Consider the following 16,454-nt stretch of genomic DNA (forward strand, 5'->3'; position numbering starts at 1 on the left):
CCCGCTGCAACTTTCGTGAATCTGGTCCTCGCGCCGTGAGTGCGCCGCGGGGTATTGTATCTTACGTTGTAGATGTCTTATTTTTCGTAATAGCGTTGAAAATAACATGTTATGCATAAAATGAATATAAACTCACACATATGGCAACAGTATCGTCTGACAGAGAGGGTGCTGCCCCTCAGTGACTGTGTGTCTGTCATGGAGAGAGGATGTATGCTGACGCGCTCTCACAATATCTCCCAGAACATGCTATTTTTGCTATTTGTACTGCAATATGACTTACCAAACGAACAAGAGAAAAGCATTGACAGCTAGATGCATGCGAGCTCTCCATACGAGCTGGCCGCAATGCGTAAATCACCAGTCACGAGTGACCGCAGGTAGAGTAACTTGTCGCGCGCGCTACGCAACTCCAACTTTTACAACTAGATCTGCCTTCACAGCCTTTATTTATTATTCAATTTACATGAAACTTGCACATTATATGTAGAGTTTACGCCTCTAAAAACTCTAGTATGTTTTCTTATCTACGTAGATTTATTGATTTTATAAATAATGATACACTTCATTTTGTTGCATACGTTTTTGGGAAACTTTTAAAAATCTGTATTATTGCACTAAATACATCTGGGATAAAGATCATACTACACAATCTTTATTATATAGTAAGGTCATAGCGAGTGTCGTAGAAATGATTTTGGTTCACAATTGTGGGCTGTGAAAGCAATTGAATATTGTTGAAAAATATTTATTTTTTTTTCTCCTCTATTTAGGCTGAGATGCTGAAACTTGGCCTAGGTGCAGCACCTTTCACATGTATCAGGATAATAAATTATGAATACCCTACAACAACTTTAATATTTCGGGGGAGATGCCCCCTAAACTGTATCCTATGGCTACATCTTGTATCACCTGGCTTCATAAAGTTTAGCCTAGCTGCACTATGTGTGTACCGCAGCTGAGTGGACGTTTGACAGCTGAGTGGACAGTGCTTCGGATTCGTAGTCCCGAGGTTCCGGGTTCGATCCCCGGTGGAGGCGAAGACAAATGGGCAAAATGTTTCTTTCACCCTGATTCCCCTGTTACCTAGCAGTAAATAGGTACCTGGGAGTTAGACAGCTGCTACGGGCTGCTTCCTTGGATGTGTGTAACAAAAAAGAGGCCTGGTCGAGGACCGGGCCGCGGGAACGCTAAGATCCGAAATCATCTCAAGATTACCTCAAGATAACCCTGGCTACACTACACTACGCTGGGAGTATGATGCTCCTGCATCTCCCATCGTGGCTGACGGTGCTGTGGGGAGGGGGGGGGGGGCTCTGTGTTGCTTCCTGTGTCGCCCCCCTGCGCCTCCTGCTTTTGGCTTCCCACAGTGGGAGGTTGCCCCTGATGATCAGGACCTCGTCGTGGTGCTGAGGAAGGATGTGCGCCAGGGGGCCTCTGCTCCTGTGCCTGGTTGCGGAGGGCCTTGGTGCGTCTGCGCCCTCTGCAGATCCCCCCAGCGCGTAGCCCAGTGAGAAGCCAAGTGCGAAAACCAGTGCGAAACCCTCCTAGTGTAGAACCCCTCTCTGTGGTCACGGCCTCCGGGGAAGTTGTCCTTGGACTTAGTCTTTGGAACTCTCTTTGGATGACAGGGTGTGTCCGATCCCGTGGTGCTCTTCTACTACTTTGGTGTCGCAGGGAAAGGGGTTTGTTTATGGGTGCCGGATTTAATGCCTCGGCCTTGTGCGTCTCCTGGTCGACAAGTACCCGATGACGTCATGCTGATTTGAGAGGCTTACTGCTTGCGCTTTCCATCGCAGGAGTTCCCTGATAAATATGCATAGTACTTGTGCTTGATTTGTGTACTCCCTGTAGTTTTGTATTTGTTGCCTTGTCTGCTATATGTATATTTTGTATCCATGTTTTTGGCTCGCCCCGTTTGGACGTTGTGTTTTGTTGAGTTTTGTTTGTACTGTACTGTTTTGATTCCTATGTGTGCTTTATATGTTATGTTTCTAACATAACGTATAAAACTATATGTGTTGTTTTCTAGTGCTGTTGGGTGTGTGTGCTTTCTGGTATATGTGTTTGTGTGTGTGTTTTGTGTTTCTTTGCCGGTTCCTGCGTGTTCTGTTTTTTTTCAGGTGTGTTTGGGATGTGGTTGTAGCATTGTTTCCCGGGATCCTGTGCGTTCCAGAGTTTGTTTTTGTTTTTGTTTGTATGTGTGAGTGACTTTTCATTATGTTCTTCCCGGTTCTTGTGTGTTCCTGTCCTGCATTACTGTCTGTATGGGCTTTTGCCCTTTACATTTGGTCCTTCTGGCTGGATTTATCTCTCATGCTATGTAGCGTTCTTTAACCGTGTTTATTTTGCTGCGGGCTAGTTCTGTGTATATATATATATATCATTTGTGTGTATCTTTGTGTTTCCTGTGTTATTTCAGTGTTTCCTGTTTTGTGCATGTTTGTCTTTCAGTTTTGTGTTTCCTTTTTCTGTTATCCTCATGTTCTTGCCTTCATGCTTTCAATGGATCACTCCTTGTAATGTTTTTTGTCAGATTGTTTTTATTGTATTTATTGTGCTTTGTAAATAGAAAGAAAAAAGGGAGACCCGTGGTCTCCTTAGTTGCTGGCCAACAACTAGGAAACCCGTCTAAAAGCGACCTTAAGTTTATCTCGACATCCTCATTTCGTCCCGGGCGTCCGTCTACAGAATCTGGTATAGTGCGGGACCGAAATTACCGATATACGAGTGATAACGAGAGATATAAAGTGTAACTCCACACATGGTCCCAGCAGAGTGATACAAACTACCCGGGATCATCAGCTGTTATCTCAACCATCCATCTCCATCCGCAAGCCTAACGCAACGTAGGTGCAGAATAGGGTCGCTAAGCAATTGTTCCCCAGTGTGAAAGGAATTTCCCAAATTGGAAAGGAAGTGTGAAATATCTTAATTACATACAGTTTGGGAAAATAGTCTTTTCCCGCCACTGCCGTGCCTGTCACCCCATGGGCCCCACAGACGTGTCATCACCCCGTGTATGCATTCACACTTCCCACCCGCGTGTACAAAATCGCCTCCCAGCTGTGTTTATACCGAGTTACGTGCCGGAGCGCTTGACTCATCAGACGCCAACATCACCTGGTCACACTCCACGTAGTCTTGCATGTACCACATGTGGTTAAGCTTGAATCGACCTAGTTGCACCACCGTGTCATTGATTACGGCATGATATACCACATCCGGAGATTGCCGGAGAAGCCTCTACAAAGTTCAAATTTATGTATGTATGAGTTTGAGTGACAGAAGGCTGGTCTTATATGTGAGTACAAATATTTATCTCACTGTTTATTGAAGTGCATTTTCCTTGTGTTGATTCTATGGGTTATTTTCCCAGCAGGATTTTGCTTAATTTATATATATATTAAATTATTGATTTATTAAACTTTCTTTAATTTATTATTATTAATTCGAAGTGGATTGTATATATAAAGTGGGCTATATGTTCTGAAATTATCTTGCTAGGTGTTTACCTGAACGCAAGTTTGAGGGGGGGGGTTATATACGTAGCCTATTAATCAAATAATTGATATTGGTAATAAACTACTGAGGTATTAATGTTAGTTGTACTATTTCTGGTAATAGTGTAATACAGAACACAGCTTAGCTGTAAAGGAAGTTGCGGTTGAGTTATCCAGCCATGCACACGTCCTAGTCATGTGAGTTGTGTTATCACGTGTTTGAGCAAATATGGCATCGGTACAGACCAACGTAGATGCTAACATCTCGCTGTGATTTCTTCCTTCCTTGAACCACACCTGTGGAGTAACTAAGGAGTACTAAGCTGTATCCAAAAATGCGTTATATAACAAGGAAACTTTGTGTGATTAGTGAAACCATGTTTACCCTTGTGGGTGTTTTTTCCATGCGTCCTAATGATCTATCCAAGACACAAACTATTGGCCAATATAATCTGAACTAATGAACAAACTGAACTGGCACTTCCTTCTGAACTGGCACGTTCTTGCAACAATTAATGACTAATGTGAGTCACGTTACCTTTTGGGATTTGCTGGTAGAGTTAGAGGTCCTGTGGTACGTTCATTGTCACCTCAACAACCTCGTGACATTTCAACTCCCCAGCAGTGCACTCTCACAGGCAGCCTTTGTTTACACACACAATGTCCGCTCCACCCTTACTCCTCTCAGCGTCCCAAAAAATACTGTTCTATTTTTTGTCTTTTTATTGACAACTAGCTGTACCCGGCCACGCGTTGCCGTGGCTCAGCAACGCATTTACGATGAACCTTCCCCTGTCTCCCAGTCCTCCCTACCATTCCCCCCTCCCCTCGTCCTCCCCACTCCCTTTGTCCCCAACTCCCACTGTTCCCTCGTCCTCCCCACTATTACCCCCACTCCCATCCCCTCGTCCTCCCCACCATTCTTCACTTCCTCATCTGATGCATTCCCAAATGATCTGATGTTCCCATCAGAAAATTGGGAACATCAAATAATCTGATGTTCCCATCACTGAAATATATGAAAAATAGTTAAAAAAAAAACGAAATGAAAAACAATGAAAAAATAAAAAATATACTATACTCATGAAATGAATGGTATGGTAAACAACACAGTTCAATTCCAATGCAATGTCACAAAAATATTTAAATCAAAATGAAAATAAATCGAAAATATATTAATCGAAAATCGAATAAATTTATCAATGAAATCGGAAACATTGAAATGGAATTGTAACATATTTAGTATAGCGTGTGTTGCTCTTAAATGCAACAGATGGCACTGTTTTCCAAGAAAAGAATGTTTTTACCTGTCACAGGTGTGGCATCTATACTTATACTTACGAAATGAACGATATGATAAACAACACAGCTCAATTCTAATGCAATGTAACAAAAAATAATTAAATCAAAATGAAAAAATATCGAAATATGAAAATTCAACTTATCAATGCAATCGGAAACATTGAAATGTACTGTAACATATTTAGTATAGCGTATGTTGCTATTATGTGCAACAGATGGCACTGTTTTTCAAAAAACATGTTTTTACCTGTCACAGATGTGGCATGCATATATTCGAAATGGAACGTTGTGTCAAAATTTCAAAGCAATTGGTAAAGAGGTTTCATAGATTTCCCTCACATATAAAACACAGTTTAAAAAAAAAACATGTTTTTTCCTCGTCACAGACGTGGCATCTTTATAGTATGTATATAAAACCCCACTCGGACGCAAATGGAACGTTGTATGAAAATTTCAAAGCAATCGGTGAAGAACTTTCGGAGATTATCTATTTTGAACAAACGAACATTAACATTTTTATTTATATAGATGAAAGGGAGCCTTTAATATTATGGTAGATTTTAATTAAGTCAAATCATAGAGAACACTTTTCTATCGAGTTTTATCCCTAGACTGTTAGTTTTAAGTACTCATAAGGGTGAAGTGACTAGCATCCATTCTCTCTGAGAGATCACTGTAACCTATTTCCTTCTAATGAAGTTAGTAGTTAGTAATGTTAGTATGTCCCTAGTATAACCATGTTTGCTGGTTATAGTGGGTGTTAGTAGTCTGGTGTCGGATTTTCCGACAGCATAGCCTGGAAAGGGTGCAAGAAATGAGTCGAGGGAGTAATAGAGCCAGTGGAAGATTATAGCTGTCTGTGATTCTGTAATTCTTCGCCACGAGTGTAAATGTGTTACATGTAACTCCACATTTAGTTATTTTTAAACTGTGTTTTGTTGAATAGTTCGATTATACCAATACGTATTATAGAATTTCCATGTGATGTTATGATCTCGTTTCAGAGAAACCAGAATTTGTATCAAGTAAGTGGGGTCGTCCGAGTGATACAATAAAATTAATTATATTGTGATTATTAATTAATCTGTGATTACATTCATATTGTGATGACCAAATGACAAACACTAGAAAGTGAAGAGACGACGACGTTTCGGTCCGTCCTGGATCATTATCAAGTCGATTGTGATGAGAGGAATGAGGCAAAGGCAATAAATAGGCAAGAGAGAGGTGAGAAGAAGGAAATCTTAGAGGAAGAAAAAGCAAGGCAACAGGAACGGAAGGTAATGTGTAATAAAGGGGGTAATAATAGGAATAAGAAAGGGATCGTAAGAGAAAACAAGGGAAATAAATAGAAAGAAAGATAAAAGGAAGGGGTAGTCTTATGTTAGGTCAAGTTTGTTAGAAAGTTTACAACATTTGAGTATATACTGTGAAAGGGCAACAAAGCCAGGACTCAAGTTCATGCTGGGTATGTTGTGTATCTGAGCCGATTCGACAAGACGGCGTCTGTGTAGAGTAGAGACAGGTAAGATTATTTTGGAGGAAGACCAATCAATAGGATGATTAGAATCCCAAACAAAACAATGAGAGCATTGTTTGTGTCTGCAGACTTAACACTTCTATGGTGTTCCTTAAGTCTGTCGTTAGGTGTACGGCCAGTTTCACTAAAGTACTGAAGTCTTAGTGCAAACCCGATGTTCAATTAGTTAATTGATCTTCTTTTGCCCATGCAAGAGGGCTGAGACATGTTCTTATACAACCAGACGAAAACGGTGTGAGAGTAGTCCCAGTACACTGGTATTGGTTAGCTGTCATAGTGTCACTCAGGACATTAGCGTAACGTTAAATTGTTGTGCCTTTCTATTTGTACTAAGTTTTGTTAATAAACTATTATTGTTGCAAAATAATACATGTCAACACTTTTCAAGAGTATTGCCCCCATAACTCTTGCTGCTACAAACTGATACTAGATCTTGCACTTATTGAGTGCCGGCTCCTGGATTCAAACCTAATCATAGCCCAAACACTGAATACCAACTTTTGGTGTGAGGAGCCGGCGACGACCCTCAAGTTTGCAATATGCAATTGAGGAGTCAACGACCTCCAATTGATATGGAGTATCAGGTAACTGAACTCCGGCGTTTGCTCTCGCCTATATTGCAGTTGGAAGTATTAATCTCACATCTAACATCACATCCCCTGGCTACACTGTGTGTCTCTTGGCTTCACTGTGTGTCCCTTGGCTACACTGTGTGTCCCCTGGCTACACTGTGTGTCCCCTGGCTACACTGTGTGTCTCTTGGCTTCACTGTGTGTCCCCTGGCTACACTGTGTGTTCCCTGGCTACACTATGTGTCCCCTGGCTACACTGTGTGTTCCCTGGCGACACTGTGTGTCCCTTGGCTTCACTGTGTGTCCCCTGGCTACACTGTGTGTCTCTTGGCTTCACTGTGTGTCCCCTGGCTACACTGTGTGTTCCCTGGCTACACTATGTGTCCCCTGGCTACACTGTGTGTTCCCTGGCTACACTGTGTGTCCCCTGGCTATACTGTGTGCCCCCTGGCTACACTGTGTGTTCCCTGACTACACTATGTGTCCCCTGGCTACACTATGTGTCCCCTGGCTACACTGTGTTCCCTGGCTACACTGTGTGTCCCTTGGCTTCACTGTGTGTCCCCTGGCTACACTGTGTCCCTTGGCTTCACTGTGTGTCCCCTGGCTACACTGTGTGTTCCCTGGCTACACTGTGTGTCCCCTGGCTACACTGTGTGTCCCTTGGCTTCACTGTGTGTCCCCTGGCTACACTGTGTGTCCCCTGGCTACATTGTGTGTCCCTTGGCTTCACTGTGTGTCCCCTGGCTACACTGTGTGTTCCCTGGCTACACTGTGTGTTCCCTGGCTACACTGTGTGTTCCCTCCCTACAATGTGTGTACCCTCCCTACACTGTGTGCACCCTGGCTACACTGTGTGTACCCTCCCTACACTGTGTGCACCCTGGCTTCACTGTGTGTCCCCTGGCTACTGTGTCCCTTGGCTTCACTGTGTGTCCCCTGGCTACACTGTGTGTTCCCTGGCTACACAGTGTGTCCCCTGGCTACACTGTGTGTCCCCTGGCTTCACTGTGTGTCCCCTGGCTACACTGTGTGTCCCCTGGCTACATTGTGTGTCCCTTGGCTTCACTGTGTGTCCCCTAGCTACACTGTGTGTTCCCTGGCTACACTGTGTGTTCCCTGGCTACACTGTGTGTTCCCTCCCTACAATGTGTGCACCCTGGCTACACTGTGTGCACCCTGGCTACACTGTGTGTACCCTGGCTACACTGTGTGTACCCTGGCTACACTGTGTGTCCTCTGGCTACACTGTGTGTCCTCTGGCTACACAGTGTGTCCCCAGGCTACACTGTGTCCCCAGGCTACACTGTGTGTCGCCTGGTTACACTGTGTGTTCTCTAGCTACACTGTGTGTCCCCTGGTTACACTGTGTGTTCTCTAGCTACACTGTGTGTCCCCTGGCTACGCTGTGTGTCCCCTGGCTACGCTGTGTGTCACCTGGCTACGCTGTGTGTCCCCTGGCTACACTGTGTGTCCCCTGGCTATACTGTGTGTCCCCTGGCTACACTGTGTGTCCCCTGGCTACACTGTGTGTTCTCTAGCTACACTGTGTGTCCCCTGGCTACACTGTGTGTCCCCTGGCTACACTGTGTGTCCCCTGGCTACACTGTGTGTCCCCTGGCTACACTGTGTGTCCCAAGGCTACACTGTGTGTCCCCTGGTTACACTGTGTGTTCTCTAGCTACACTGTGTGTCCCCTGGCTACACTGTGTGGGCCCTGGCTACACTGTGTGTCCCTTGGCTACACTGTGTGTCCCCTGGTTACACTGTGTGTGCCCTGGCTACACTGTGTGTCCCCTGGCTACACTGTGTGTCCCCTGGCTACACTGTGTGTCCCCTGGCTACACTGTGTGTCCCCTGGCTACACTGTGTGTCCCCCTGGCCAAAGTTTGGTAACCTGGCTACACTGTGTGTCCCCTGGCTACACTGTGTGTCCCCTGGCTACACTGTGTGTCCCCTGGCTACACTGTGTGTGCCCTGGCTACACTGTGCGTCCTCTGGCTACACTGTGTGTCCCCTGGCTACACTGTGTGTGCCCTGGCTACACTGTGTGTCCCACTGGCCAAAGTTTGGTAACCTGGCTACACTGTGTGTCTCATAGCTACATTGTGTCCCCTGGCTACACTGTGTGTCCCGTGGCTACACTGTGCGTCCTCTGGCTACACTGTGTGTCCCCTGGCTACACTGTGTGTCACCTGGCTACACTGTGTGTCCCTTAGCTACACTGCGTTTCCCCTGGCTACACTCTGTGTCTCCTAGCTACACTGTGTGTCCCCTAGCTACACTGTGTGTCCCCTGGCTACACTGTGTGTTCCCTGGCTGCACTGTGTGTCCGCTGGCTACACTGTGTGTCCCCTAGCTACACTGTGCGTCCCTTGTGTGTACAATATTCACACTGACGTCCTTGTCTGGCAAGAGTCAGGGAAGACATTTGGTGATACTGACCAAATTTGTCAGCGGCTGATGTGTTGGCTCCGCGCTCCATCAGCAGGTGTATGAGGTGCAGAGGCCAGGTGGTATAGCGAGCTGTGTAGTGCAGTGCTGCCAAGCCCACGTTCTGCTCCCAGTTGTTCTCGCCTTACAAGCCAAATGTTAGTAAATAGCCGTAGGATAATTATCACTACTGACCTTATTATTTAATTATCGTTATGTGACTAAATCTTTGATGGCTCTCTTAACTTTAAAACATTTTACTTTTTTGGGCAGATTGATCATAAAACTAAGCATGAGAATTATCAAATTAAAATGTTCTTTCCTTCTATAATACCACAAGATAGAAAAAGTAACAAACGATGGCATGTAGGTGACGAAAATCGTCTGTAAATATGATGTTACACTCTAAATCAATTTGCTTTAATTCAAGCATCACTCACTCTTGATTATAATATTTAAAACAGAGGAGGACAGCAGGAGGCTACAGGATGATCTGGACAGACTGAATAAATGGTCCAACAAATGGCTAGAGTTTAACTCGAGAAAGTGCAAAGAAATGAAGATAGGCGTAGGGAGCAGGAGGTCAAACACAAGGTATCAGCTGGTAGAGGAAATCTTTCAGGAGTCAAAACGAGAGAAAGATCTCGGGGTTGACATCACACTAGACCTGTCCCCTGAATCCCACATTAAAAGGATAACATCTGCGGTGTATGCAAGACTGGCAAACATAAGAACTGCCTTCAGAAACTTGTGTAAGAAATCCTTCAGAACATTGTATACCTCATATGTCAGACCAATACCTAGTCAAACAAAAAACGAAGTCAGAAAAAGTTCAGAGGTATGCCACCAGGCTAGTATCTGAGCTGAGAGTTATGAGCTACAAGGAAAGATTACTGAAACTAAACATCAGGTTACTGAAAGACAGAAGAATTAAGGTGAAATATGGTCATTACTTATAATATTCTCTACCTATAAAAAAAAAATTAAAGGGAAGATAAAGATAAGCTATTTACACGGGGGGTAAGGGAACATGGGACACAGGTGGAGACTGAGGACCCAAATGATCCACAGGGACGTTAAAAAGAACTTTTTTAGTGTCAAGAGTTGTTTGTAAATGGAATGCACTAGTAAATGATGTGGTGGAGGCTAACTCCATACACAGTTTCAAGTGTAGATATGATAGAGCACATTAGGCTCAGGAACCTGTACACCAGTTGATTGCACGTTGAGAGGTGGGACCAAAGAGCCAGAGCTCATCCCCGCAAGCACAAGTAGGTGAGTACAACTAGGTGAGTAGAAAGACACTCACCAGTGTTGGGGATGGTAACGTTGGCGCTGTGCTCCAACAGTAGAGAGACTCACCAGTGTTGGGGATGGTAACGTTGGCGTTGGGATGATACACTAAACGGTAATTTAGTTGTTTTTTTTAATTCCCGTTTTGCGTGTCAGGGGGTTGCAGGTAAATTAGGGCAGTTTCTCATATTTATCGGGATTCCTTATAATTTCGTCTCGGGTTTCCCAAAAAATTTCAAAGACCATTTTCGGATGAAGTGTTCATAAAAGTTTGTTAAGAGTTCTTACGAGAAAAATAATTTCCAAGATCTTAGAAGTTTGTTAAGAGCTCTTATGGAGTAAAGTACAAAAATTTCAGAGTTCAGTTTTTATGAAAATATTTTAAAGTTCATATGATCATAAAAGTTTATTTACGAGTTTATGGCCGAAAATCGTAAAAAGACAATTTTCAGATAATATGTTCTTAGAAGTTTTGTTAAGGAAAACGGACATCTTAGCAGTAAGTTTTAGTTTTTATATCCATTTACAGCTATTTCACATGAAAAAATCCGAGAATAATTCAGAGCCCATTTGAAGACCGAAATTTACAGAAATTTGACAGAGATTATTTTAGACCCAAATTGATGGAGATTACTTTAGACCCAAATATGACAGAGATATTTTATATCAAATAATTTCAAAGATCATTTAAGACTGAAATGAGACAGAGATTATTTTAGACCCACATATTGTTAGAGTCCAGTAAAAGACCTAAATTATTCAGAGTTCATTTGAAATCCGAAAATAGTCAGAGACCGGTTAAAAGAGCAAAATTAGTCAGAGTCCAGTTCATGACCATAAATTAGGCAGAGTCCGTTTTAAGACCAAATTTGTTAGAGACCGCATTTACAAGTGTAGTTTCTCTACTAACAGCCCAATTTTAGCCCAATTTTAAGCAGTCATATTTCAGACATAGTAAATTAAATAAAATCAGTAAGCAAGTTCTAGCTCTTGTTCCCCACCTTAGTTTCCTGTCGTAGATTCATTACTAACAGTCCAAACCTCCTAAAATTTAAAACAGCTATTTCAGACGTAGTAAAATACAATAATTTAGTTACCAAACTCCAGCTCATGTTCCCCGCCATACTTTACTGCTGCAATTCTGTCAACACCCGGTCAATTTTCCCGAAATTTAAAACACACCTACTTCTAACTGAGCAAGTAAAGAAATTAGTGATACTGAACTCAAGCTCCTGTCCCCCTACCTTAGTTTCCTCTCAGATCTTCTTTAGTATCTAATCAAATCAGAGACTTAAAACTGCTGTATTTCAGACATAGTAAAATATATCCAATCAATTACCAAGCTCCAACTCTCGTCCCTCGCATTAGTTCATTTATACATGTTCTTTATTATCAGACCAAATACTCTGAGATTTAAGATCACAATATTTCTGACGTAGTAAAAATAAATCATAAGCAAATTACCAAGCTTCAACTCATGTCCGCCTCAGTTCATCATATATAAATATTTCAGATGAAGACCCTCTCCATTCTATCAAAAGTAAACATCATGTCCTTTAATACTCTTTTTTTCACCCAGCTATGTAAATAATCACGTGCTAATATTCTCACGGTCAGATCGCACCCCTACTCTCAATACCTTTTGTTTACTCAATTAAGCAATAACTCCAAGGTCAAATTACACCTTCATCTCGCTTATTCCCCAACTTATCCAAACCTTCAATAATCCTACTGTATTTGTATATTTTCTCTATATTCTCTGTGTTCTTTGCATTCTCATCCATGTTTTCCGTGTTCACTCCATGTTCTGCAAAATGTTCACAGCATGTTCAGTTCATATTTTTCACATTTTTTTTTAATTTTTTCTATGATCGTTGTCATATTTTCATAACGTTCTCTACAAATTCCCTTCATGTTCTCTATGTTCTTCACAAGTTCATTGTTCATTCTTTTTATTCCCTATGTTCTTTATCATGTTCCCTGCATTTTCACTGTGTTCATCAGCTTTTCTTGCATGTTCTCTGTGTTCTTTGTCAAGTTCCCCATATATTCACTGTGTTTCCGTATTCTCTTATATGCTCTTTAAAATCAAATGTTCCAAGACATTCATTTCTTAATATTCCTTAACTAAAATTATTCGCCAATCAACTGAAAATAGTAACGTTCATCATCTTTTCTTGTCAAGTGTAGCTTCGTTCAATGGTTTCTTAACTAACAGTATACTTCTTAGAGTACAAAAATAGGCAACGGGGAGTCTTTCAACACTGTTAATAACTAAAATAATACTTCATGGAGTAAGAACAAAATAGTCAAGGAGACACTCAGAGACATAAAAGACACTCTTCGAGACACAAAAGTTACTTTTTAGGACATCAAAGACACTCTTCAAGACATCAAAGACACCAAAAATACTCTTCGAACCATCAAAGACATCAAACGTTATTCTCAGAGCCATCAAAAGTTATTCTCAGAGTCATCAAAGTTAATCTTAGTCATCAAAGTTATTCTCTAACTCGCCTTCGTTCATCAAAGAAACTCTCCTTCGTCCATTAATGTTATTCTCTAAAACATCAGGGATTAAATAACACTCCCAAATGTAACTAGTTCAGCTTTTCATATAAAAGTTACACTTTTGTTAAAATATATTTTCGTAGTCACTTTATCTTAAAACCATTCTCTGAACAACAACGCATCATCCTATCTAACCTAACCTAATGTAACTTACCCAATCTAACTTAACTAACCTAACTTAACCTAACCAAACCTAACCTAACCAAACCTAACCTAACCAAACCTAACCAAACCTAACCAAACCTAACCTAACGTAACTTACCCAACCTAACTTAACTAACCTTACTTAACCTGACCAAACCTAACTTATTCAACCAAACCTAACGTAGCTTACCCAACCTAACTTACCTAACCTAACCTAACTTAACTAACCTAACCTAGTTTACCCAACCTAACCTAACCAAATCTAACCTAACCTAACTAAACCTAACCTAACCTAACTTGACCAAACCTAACTTATTCAACCAAACCTAACGTAACTTACCCAACCTAACTTACCTAACCTAACCTAACTTAACTAACCTAACCTAGTTTACCCAACCTAACCTAACCAAATCTAACCTAACCTAACTAAACCTAACCTAACCTAACTTACCCAACCAAACTTAACTAACCTAACCTAACTTACATACCCTAATGTAACTTACCTAACCTAACCTAACTTATCCAGACCTAACCTAACTTAATGCAAGTTACCTAACCATACCTAACTTAATGCAACTTACCTGACCTAACCTAACTTAATACAACTTACCTAACCTAACCTAACGTATCTTACCTAACCTAACCTAACTTAACTTTCTAACATTCCTTGACTATTTTTTTCTTACTCCATGCAGTAAAATTTTAGTTAAGAACAGTGTTGAACGAGGTTAATCCTGACTATTTTTAGTTGATTGGAGAATAAGTTTAGTTAGATAATGACAAAAGAGATTATTTTTTAGTTGATTGGCGAATGATTTTAGTTAAGGAACGTTAAGAAAATATGATGAACATGGCTATTTTCTGTTATTTGGCGAATAAGCTTAGTTAAGAAATTATGAAAGTTAATATTTTTTAGTTGATTGGCAAATGATTTTAGTTAAGGAATATTAAGAAAAGAATGTCTTGGTACATTTGATTTTAAAGAACATAAAAGAGAATGCGGTGAACACAGTGAACATATGGGGAACTTGACAAAGAACACAGAGAACATGTAAGAAAAGCTGATGATCACAGTGAACATGCGGGGAACATGATTAAGAACAGGGGAAAAAAGAATAAACAATGAACTTGTGAAGGACATAGAGAACATGAAGGGAATTTCTTGAGAAAGTTATGAGAATATGCCAACGAACATAGAAAAATGAAAAAAGAGGTGAAAAATATGAACTGAACATGCTGTGAACATTTTGCAGAACTTGGACTGAACACGGAAAACATGGATGAAAATACAAAGAACACAGAGAATAGAGAGAAAATATACAAATACAGTAGGATTATTGAAGGTTTGGATAAGTTGGGGAATGAGCGAGATGAAGGTGTAATTTGACCTTGTGATTATTGCTTAATTGAGTAAACAAAAGGTATTGAGAGTAGGGGTGCGATCTGACCGTGTGAATATTAGCACGTGATTATTTACATAGCTGGGTGATAAAAGGGTATTAAAGGACATGATGTTTACTTTTGATAGAATGGAGAGGGTCTTCATCTGAAATATTTATATATGATGAACTGAGGCGGACATGAGTTGAAGCTTGGTAATTTGCTTTTGATTTACTTTTACTACGTTAGAAATATAGCGATCTTAGGGGATTTGGTGTGATAATAAAGAACATGTACAAATGAACTAATGTGAGGGACGAGAGTTGGAGCATGGTAATTCATTGGATATATTTTACTATGTCTGAAATACAGCAGTTTTAAATCTTTGATTTGATTTGATTAGATACTAAAGAAGATCTGAAAGGAAACTTAGGTAGGGGGACAGGAGCTTGAGTTCAGTATCACTAATTTCTTTACTTGCTCAGTTAGAAGTAGGTGTGTTTTAAACTTCGGGAAAATTGACCGGGTGTTGACAGAATTGCAGCAGTAAAGTATGGCGGGGAACAGGAGCTGGAGTTTGGTAACTAAATTATTGTATTTTACTACGTCTGAAATAGCTGTTTTTAATTTTAAGGGTTTGGACTGTTAATAATGAATCTACGACAGGAAACTAAGGTGGGGAACAAGAGCTAGAACTTGCTTACTGGCTTTATATAATTTACTATGTCTGAAATATGACTGTTTAAAATTGGGCTAAAATTGGGCTGTTAGTAGAGAAACTACACTTGTAAATTCGGTCTCTATTAAATTTGGTCCTAAAATGATCTCTGTCAATTTTTTTATCTCAACTGGACTCTGATAATATTTGAATTTCCTCTTTAAGAACTTTTCAAGAACGCAGGTGTAAGTAAAACTCTGAAATCTTTAGGGTCTCAAAGTTAACTTTGATTAATTTTGGTCTCAAAGTGGTCTCTGTCAAATTTCTGTCTTCATACAGACTCTGCCTAATTTTCTGTCATGAACTGGACTCTGACTAATTTTGCTTTTTTAACCAGTCTCTGACTATTTTTGAATTTCTAATGAACTCTGAATATTTTAGGTCTTTTACTGGACTCTGACAATATTTGGGTCTAAAATAATCTTATTGTCTCGTTTCGGTCTTGAAATAATCTTTGAAATTATTTGATCTAAAATAGTCTTGGTCATATTTGGGTCTAAAATATTCTTGGTCATATTTGGGTCTAAAATAATCTGTCAAATTTCGGTAAATTTCGGTCTTCAAATGGGTTCTGAATAATTTTCGGTCTTTTTCATGTGAAATAACTGTAATTGGGTATAAAAACTAAAACGTACTGCTAAGATGTCTGTTTTCCTTAATAAAACTTCTAAGAACATATTATCTAAAAATAGTCTTTTTACAAATTTCGGTCAGAAATTTGTAAATAAACTTCAATGATAATATTAACTCTTGAAATATTTTCCTAAATCTTTGAAAAAAAAATTAATATTCTCCATAAGAACTCTTCACATACTTCTAAGATCTCTGAAATTATTTTTCTCGTAAGAACTCTTAACAAACTTTTATGAACACTTTAGCCGAAAATGGTCTTTGAACAATTTCGGGAAACCCGACACGCTAAATGGGAATGGAAAAGTTATATGGAAACCCGACAGAATATGAGAGACTGGCCTAATTTACCTGGAACCCCTGACACG

At 40.5% G+C, this 16,454-nt stretch overlaps 1 protein-coding gene across 1 annotated transcript in view; it reads right to left on the reverse strand.

Moving 5' to 3' along the window:
• Positions 1-9,479, reverse strand: part of LOC138373091 (uncharacterized) — an 81,849-nt gene extending 72,370 nt beyond the window's left edge. Inside the window, exon 1 of the mRNA XM_069339116.1 lies at positions 9,363-9,479. Coding sequence (XP_069195217.1) covers positions 9,363-9,402 — 40 coding nt within the window. The 5' untranslated portion in view covers positions 9,403-9,479. The remainder of the gene's footprint in view (positions 1-9,362) is intronic.
• Positions 9,480-16,454: the final 6,975 nt, after the last annotated feature.

The sequence above is a fragment of the Procambarus clarkii genome, chromosome 41, assembly GCF_040958095.1.
Source record: "Procambarus clarkii isolate CNS0578487 chromosome 41, FALCON_Pclarkii_2.0, whole genome shotgun sequence".
Lineage (NCBI taxonomy): Eukaryota > Metazoa > Arthropoda > Malacostraca > Decapoda > Cambaridae > Procambarus > Procambarus clarkii.